At 36.6% G+C, this 8,193-nt stretch overlaps 1 protein-coding gene across 1 annotated transcript in view; it reads right to left on the bottom strand.

The window, feature by feature from the left end:
* Positions 1-4,323: 4,323 nt before the first annotated feature.
* The window catches only part of LOC107710952 (headcase protein homolog), an 8,121-nt gene continuing 4,251 nt past the window's right edge, over positions 4,324-8,193 (bottom strand). Inside the window, exons 3-4 of the mRNA XM_016515851.1 lie at positions 6,437-6,591; positions 4,324-4,812 (exon numbers count right to left, since the gene is read on the bottom strand). Coding sequence (XP_016371337.1) covers positions 4,648-4,812; positions 6,437-6,591 — 320 coding nt within the window. The 3' untranslated portion in view covers positions 4,324-4,647. The remainder of the gene's footprint in view (positions 4,813-6,436; positions 6,592-8,193) is intronic.

The following is an 8,193-nucleotide window of genomic DNA, read 5'->3' as shown; positions in this document are numbered from 1 at the left end:
TCTTACAAAATGTTCTCTTTCACAAAGACATTTGGTCATACGACTAATACAATTTAAATGTAAAGCACTGTGTGAAAAAGGCAGCTAAACAATAGGTTTTCCAATGTTCTGGACGGTGCTACTTAAAGGGGTCATAGGATGCTACGTGCACTTTTACAAGTTGTTTGAACTGAAATGTGTGTTGGCAGTGCGTGTACACAACCACCCTATAATGATAAAAATCCACCCAGTGTTTTTTTTTAATCTACTAAAATCTTTACCCCTTTCTTAAATCGAGCCGATCTCAGATGCCTGTCTGTGTGACATCACAAAAACAGGCCCCGCCCACGATAGTTTGATTGACAGTAGCGTTTCAGCACAGCATCTTACCTTAGACCCACCCTGAGTGAGCTGTCATCAGTCCGCCAATGTTTCACCACCAGAGCAGATGTAGACAAGAATGACTCCTAAGCAATTGAGGTGTTCTGTTGTTGGATGTAATAATGAACATAGCAGTCGTCATTTACTCCCGACATCTGAGCCGCTGAAGATGCAGTGGATTACGTTTGTTTTTGAAGGGAATGCGCCCCCGATCTACCTAAATGCGTCTATGTTCGCGTGAATCATTCGTGATCCAGCTTCACCTACAGAAGTGAGTATTTTTAAAGGTTTTTTAAATTAATCTTTGCAAATCGCCTTTCCTAATAATGTGCTAATTAGCCAGTTTCACGATGAATGCAGCTAAAGTAAACAGTCCCTCAGAGAGCAGCTCGGAAGAGAGGGGCGGGGTCAGCAGAGCTCATTAACATTTAAAAGAAAATGCTACAAAACGGTTTGCTCTGAAAAGAGATGATTTTGACAGGGTAAAAATGGTGTTTTATACACTACCATTGAGAAATTTTAACCAAAATATGTTACAGACTTTTCATTAAGACCCTAAAGAATCATATCAACTTGTGGAAAATGGGCATCCGATGACCCCTTTAAGGTGTTTGTTAAAGGGTTAGTTCACCCAAAAATGAAAATGAGACTGTGTTTTCCTCCCCCTCGAGGCATCCTAGGTGTATATGACTTTCTTCTTTCAGACGAATCCAGTCGGAGTTATATTAAAAATTGTCCTGGCTATTCCAAGCTCTATCATTGCAGTCAGCGGGTGTTGCAGTTGAACAGTCCACAAGTCATCAAATAAAGCACGCGCATTAATAATAAACGTGCCTCACACCGCTCCGGGGCCTCCTGTAGTGAATCCATGCGTTTTTGTAAGAAAAATATCCATATTTCAAAGGTAATAAACACTTTTCTCTCACTTCCGTTTTCTGTCATACGTGGAAGCCGTTCCGGCAGATGACGAAGCACGTATGAGCAGCGCGCGCGCCTCTGAGATATGCTAGTCATGCAAATTTGTTTGTAGGAGCAGAGGAAGTAAAGTTTCCTTACTTTAGCAATGGAAAACCAGTCTCCTCTTGGTTTATATCGAAATCCTCTGACATTTTTCTTTGCAAATCCTCGGTTTGTACTTATAATTCATGACTGGCATTTTGTTTTGTTCTCTCTCCGCATTCGTCACTAATCACGCAACGCCGACGTCTTACGTCATCCGCAGGAACAGCTTCCGCGTATGACAGATAACGGAAGTGAGAGTAAAGTGTTTATTACATTTGAAATATGGATATTTTTCTTGCAAAAATGCATGGATTCACTACAGGAGGCATTTATTCACCCCCCGGAGCCGTGTGAGGCACGTTTTATTATGGATGTGCGTGCTTTATTTGACGACTTTTATTAGGCCTATATACACCATGCTATAGGCCTAATAAAAAATGAATAACTTACACAAAGTTTAAACATAAAAAAGAACGAAAATCAGCAAACACTGTGGAACCAAATAATTAGCACTGCCGCTGCGCTTGTCTTCTAGCTGTCTTCCGCTTTGTATTTCCACAGCGTGAAGGTAAGGTCACACAAATTTGTGACCCTGGACCACAAAACCAGTCATAAGGGTCAATTTTTTAAAATTGAGATTTACCCATTATCTGAAAGCTTTATAAATAAGCTTTCCATTGATGTATGGTTTGTTAGGATATTTGGCAGAGATACTATTTGAAAATCTGGAGGGTGCAAAAAAATCAAAATATTGAGAAAATCACCTTTAAAGTTGTCCAAATGAAGTCCTTAGCAATGCATATTACTAATGATAATACATTTTTATATATTTACGGTAGGAAATTTACAAAATATCTTCATGGAACATGATCTTTACTTAATATCCTAATGATTTTTGGCACAAAAGAAAAATCGATAATTTTGACCCATACAGTGTATTTTTGGCTACTGCTACAAATGTACCCGTGCTACTTATGACTGTTTTTGTGGTCCAGGGTCACATTTATCCTATGAATGAACCTCTCATTTTAAAATCTTCCCAGTCTATTGATATTTGTTATGATATCTGCCTCGAACGTTAGCTACAATGCACATCACATAACTTTCATTAACTCGACAATAAGCAAATCCACTTCACCAGCTAATTACTCTTCAACACCGATGCTATATACCGCAAAAACAGAAGTTCAAAGACAAAATTCTAAAGATGGCTGCGCACTTGCTTCTCTGACGCAAAAGATCTATTAAATTAATATCACTTTTGCAAATGATATTCGGGAAAACGGCACTTTTGCTTGTGTGATATTACTGATCATATATAATTATTATAAAAAAATATATACAGGGATATTTTTTTCATAACTTAAATTATAAGGGCATTATAACTGCATTATAAGCTTCATCACGCAGTGATTGCTTTTGGACTCTCAAGGTGGGTTTTTTGTTTGTTTTGTTTTTCAAAATGAGTGATACACCATAATCTCAGCTCACACATCGTTAAAACAACAATTGTTATCGTAGATGATAAATATTGCACACTCCTAAAAACACACCTCTTCTCAATAAACCACACAATTTGAAGAATTATTCATGCTGATAGCACAAATGCAGCAGGACAGGTTATGTGCTTAGGCTTAGAACAATTTGTGATTAACCCCAAATTACATTTTGGGCATCTTCTAATAAAAGGACTTTCAAAATAAGTTAGACTGATGATAAATTATGTTAATTGCTGGTCACTGGCATACAGTAACTCCTATTGCACACCATGATTTTTACTCAAGCAGCAGTTGCCATGGCAACAGCCTAAAAAGGCAAGCAGCTTTCATGCTTATGTATTTCATGCTTGCAGGTATAGACAGACATAATTCAGTGTCTGTCTATACCTGCAAGTGAATATATATTGACCTGTATTTATATACAAATGCTTTTACATAATTTTCCACTTTGGATTCCAGAACCTGTACCTTGTACACATACTAAGGCATTGCAGGTCGAATAGAAATATAATTTGGATATATTTCAGTTGTACAGCATCCCTCCACTTACACAAAGAAGCCGCCTTTGTCCTATTAAACACATACAAATACACAAGCAGACCCAAATACATTTGTTCTGTAGGAACAAACTACACTTTGTTTAAAACTGAAGATTCAGAGCAAGTCTGAGTTATACCTGCAGGCAGTCCTGGCTTCTAAAAGAATGTGAATTGATATCAAGAGCAGCAGTTATGGTAATGAGTGGGAATGAGAAAGCCAGCGGGTCTGTACTTAACTTGACCTTTAACCTGAAGCATAAAATATAAAGGCATTAAAAAATGCACACATTAAAAATAGTGTTCACTTAGCTTTGGGTAGACAACTGAGTACACTTTAGATCATCTGATCTTGAGTTACTGTATGTAGTAGTAATGTGTAGCTACTGTGTTTGGCTTTTGTAGAGATATAATCTTAGACATATATTTATAAGGCTTTAAAATTTTAATTTTTAGCAGAAAAAATCATGGCCAACAAAAGTCCAGCAGGTCTAATGGTCTGGTAAATGTTAACTGACATTTTATAGATGCTTGTTGTATGAATTTTTTAGGGATGCTTTATTATTAGACAATAACAACCATGCGGTAGTTACTGTTTCCACAAAAGTTTGTTGTTCCATAAGAGTCCACATATTGTTCTAGTACATTTCAATTTTACCTAAAAATTCATTTATTTCTCTCACTCAATAAACATCTTTGTCTTCCAAGATTCACAATCCAAAGGTTGTCCACATGAGAGTGCCTCCTCATTTTATCAAAGAAGCTGCTTCATCTGCAATAATGATGTTCATTGAGCATAGCTATTTGATATGGAAAACAGGAATTATGCAGACAGGCCCTGGGTGGATGAGATTGAGATCAAAAAGATAACTGACCAAGCCATGGAATAATTAATAATTACTCTGTGAAAAAGAAGGATCCTTTTATGTATTTTATTGTTTTCTTTTTTTTTGTACAAAAGAGCAAATTTGGCATACAGAGATACATTCACTTGTCACAGTATTGTTGCTTTGTTTTTTAAATGCAAGCTCAAACATTTCAAGGATGGCTTTAGTATATACACAAAAGCACACCCTTTTTCTCTTAATAAAAGACACGCTCTTTGACGATCAGCATCGTATGCTTTGATTCTTTCTAATTTGTTCCTAAAGAGAACTAATTCCACACAAAGTGTCGACAAGAGCCCAAAATAAGTAATTCTATCAATAGAAAAAACAGGGAAAAATACTAGCATGCAAATGCAACTTTTGTCAATAAGCTTCGAGAACTTTGAACGAGGAGAATGGCTTTACAAAGTGATAGTCCAGATTGCCACAGTGAGGACACTGCTGTACATTGCTGTACTCAGAGAAATACTGCATGCCCACACGTACATCTATGACAGGTTTCCCACAATGCTTGCAGTTCAGCCGGGCCTAGGCAGACAGAGAGTGGTGGTGCATTTAAAACAGAACTTTGGTTTTATATATATACATACATACACACTATATATACACAGTGGAGATCAAAATTAGACTTACCGTTTCCTAAATTTCAAGGTCACTGCTTGGTTCCATTTAAAGTTATCTTAACAGGAGTAGAAGGGCAGTTTTTTAAGCATATTTCATAAATTAATTTTATTCTGAAGCACAGTATAAAAAACTTAAATGAGTTAAGTTAATTACTTAAATTAATTTTAAATTTAGGGAACACTTACAGATACCTTCAAGTTACAAAGTGATAGTCCAGATTGCCACAGTGAGGACACTGCTGTACATTGCTGTACTCAGAGAAATACTGCATGCCCACACGTACATCTATGACAGGTTTCCCACAATGCTTGCAGTTCAGCCGGGCCTAGGCAGACAGAGAGTGGTGGTGCATTTAAAACAGAACTTTGGTTTTATATATATACATACATACACACTATATATACACAGTGGAGATCAAAATTAGACTTACCGTTTCCTAAATTTCAAGGTCACTGCTTGGTTCCATTTAAAGTTATCTTAACAGGAGTAGAAGGGCAGTTTTTTAAGCATATTTCATAAATTAATTTTATTCTGAAGCACAGTATAAAAAACTTAAATGAGTTAAGTTAATTACTTAAATTAATTTTAAATTTAGGGAACACTTACAGATCCCTTCAAGTTATTGGGTGTTAATCTGGTATATGGTGCCAATTTCCTATTTAACTGACAGCATTCCTGCAATATTCACTGAGATTGCAAGATGGCGGGCTGCTCTAAGGTGACTGAAACCCTGCAACAGGACGTTGTACAGATGAAGGCCAAAGGGATGAACTTTTCAGCCACTGCATGAGAAGTTTGTCATTCCAAATCTGTAATTTCTCGTTTAATTTATTTGGGTCTGATGGGAAACATTATGTTCCGCGTCAAACTTGGGAAACACTGAATCCCAAGTGCGTAAAGAAGTCAGTGAAAGGTGGAGGAGGAAGTGTCATGGTTTGGGGGATGTTTTCTGCAGTAGGAGTTATACAGCTACATGGCAGGGTGAATGCAAATGTTTATCAGAACAACCTTCAGCAACATGCGGTACCTTCCCTGCAAGCATCTCCCAATCAGCCTGCAATTTTCATGCAAGACAATGTCCCCGTCACACTGCAAAATGGGTAAAGCAGTTCCTTGAAGCCAAGAACACTGAAATAAAATGTCCCGCTCAAGAGTCCTAATCTAAACCCGATTGAAAATTTCTGGGAAATCCTTGGCAACAAAGTTATGGCTAGGAAACCCACTACAGTTAGTGAACCATGGAAGAGACTGGAAGAAGAGTGGACCAAGATCACACCAGCGCAATGTGAGAAACTAGTGATGTCCTTGCGGCCGCAGATGTGCTGAAGTCACTCAAAGCAGGGGCCTCTACACACTTCCTACTAATTTCTGACAGCTGTAACCATCCAAAATTTTAGTTGTAATTTTCTTTCCGGCTACAATGGTTACTGTTCTCTAATTTTGATCAAGTATTTATAGATTGTTCTCTAATTTTGATCTCCACTATATATATCATTTAGTAATTTATGAGCACAAACAAATTGATTACCTGGCAGCACGGTGATGCAGCCAGTATGTCGTATGTGTACATTGTGCCCAGCTGGTGCCAGCTTCCATCCCACCTGGACTTGCACTTTATACACACGATTTTGTGCACTCCTTCCAGGCAGTCCACACAGATGGCATAAAGGTGCATCAACCTCCCTTTAGAACATAAACAGCAAACCCTTTTAAACTGCAATTAGACTCTAATTAATGAAAATATATTCTAATATGGATTTAATGATATGCCATGATCAAAGCATTATTATCTGTCACAGCTGCTTTGCTTCTTTATTAGAAGAAGAAAAGGGTTTGCTCGATTCCCAATCAACTCAAAGTAATTTATATTTTGGTACTTTGCTCAAAACTGCTTTAGTCTTAATGATACTTGAATTGTTTTTGCTATGGTAAAATTAATATCATGCACAGTTTATCAACTGACTCGGCTCAACGTTATTTAATAAAAATGGAAAAGCTGGGAATGGAAAAGTTTTTGCTGTTCTTGGTATTTTAGCCATTAACAGTGTGCCTGCAATGTTCCAAAAAAAGTCAACAAACTCTTTTCTAACCAGGGCAAAAGAGACTCGATGAAAAAATGGCAATGTGAACCAATACCAAAAACAAGGTACTAACTGATATTTTTATTTTAGGTATATTGATAATATCACTACTGTAAATACATCAATACTAAAAATGTGTTGAATAATTATTTTCATTTTATAGCTGCTAACCAAAAAAAAGGGAAATATTAAATTCTATACAATTTATTAACAAAAATGCTAAAAAAAATGAAATGAATTATTTTAAATGCTACAAGTGAATTTAAGCATCACAACATTATAATGTACATTATGAAAATGGATATTCGTAATGAGATTAGTTTAAGATGACACTTAACAATGTTACTGAATTATTCGTGTTTTTAAAGATTAACTTTAAATGAGTGTTAGAATATGACAAAAGTAATCTAAATGTTAAAACAGAAGAAATGAGCATGAACAATTAAATAACCAATACTGATAAAAAAACATTTTTTAAATATATTACCTAGCAAACAATTCTGAACGTATTGTGCATCCCTAATTTATATTTTTACTCAATATTTTAAAAGTAAAAAACAATGTCATAAAATTGATAGTGAAAAAATGTACACTAAATGCAGTCTAAGCTGCTTTATATAATAAGTGTCTGCCAAATGAAGAAATGTAAATGATTTGTCTTAAGAATTGATGATATTAAAGTGATTGAGTGTATTTCTACAGAAAAAACTACACTGAGCAAGCTTAAAATAATACAACTGTCACGAATCCGGTCTATAAACTTCCGTTCACTCACCACCAGAGTTCACCCGCTCTCCACATGGACTCTCACACTACACAGACTGTTACACATCCCCCTGGACTACATTTCCCATGCTCCATTGCACTAATCACAAGCTCACCTGAAACCAATCCCACACAGCTGCTACCAATAACACACACTATATAAATCAGTCTCACACCACCATTCAACGCCGAGTATTGTATGCGCATATCGCTAGTCAGTGATAGCTACGTTACGGAGCCATTTCGTTAGCCATTGTTTATTTCCAAGTCCTAGTCTTAGTCTAGTTTTGCCTTGCCTGTTTTCCGGTCCTTTGACTATTGCTCGTGTTTACAGATTACCCCTTTTGTCAAGCCCTCTTGATTCTGTTTGCCGATCGAAGACCCACCTGTTTGCCATTGTTTGACCCATGCCTGTTATGACCACGTCTCTTAAATAAAA

Source organism: Sinocyclocheilus rhinocerous, unplaced genomic scaffold (genome assembly GCF_001515625.1).
Source record: "Sinocyclocheilus rhinocerous isolate Xijiao unplaced genomic scaffold, SAMN03320098_v1.1 scaffold1679, whole genome shotgun sequence".
Classification (NCBI taxonomy): Eukaryota; Metazoa; Chordata; class Actinopteri; order Cypriniformes; family Cyprinidae; genus Sinocyclocheilus; species Sinocyclocheilus rhinocerous.
The sequence above is the reverse complement of the archived record's forward strand: the minus strand, read 5'-3'. Positions and strand labels throughout refer to the sequence as shown.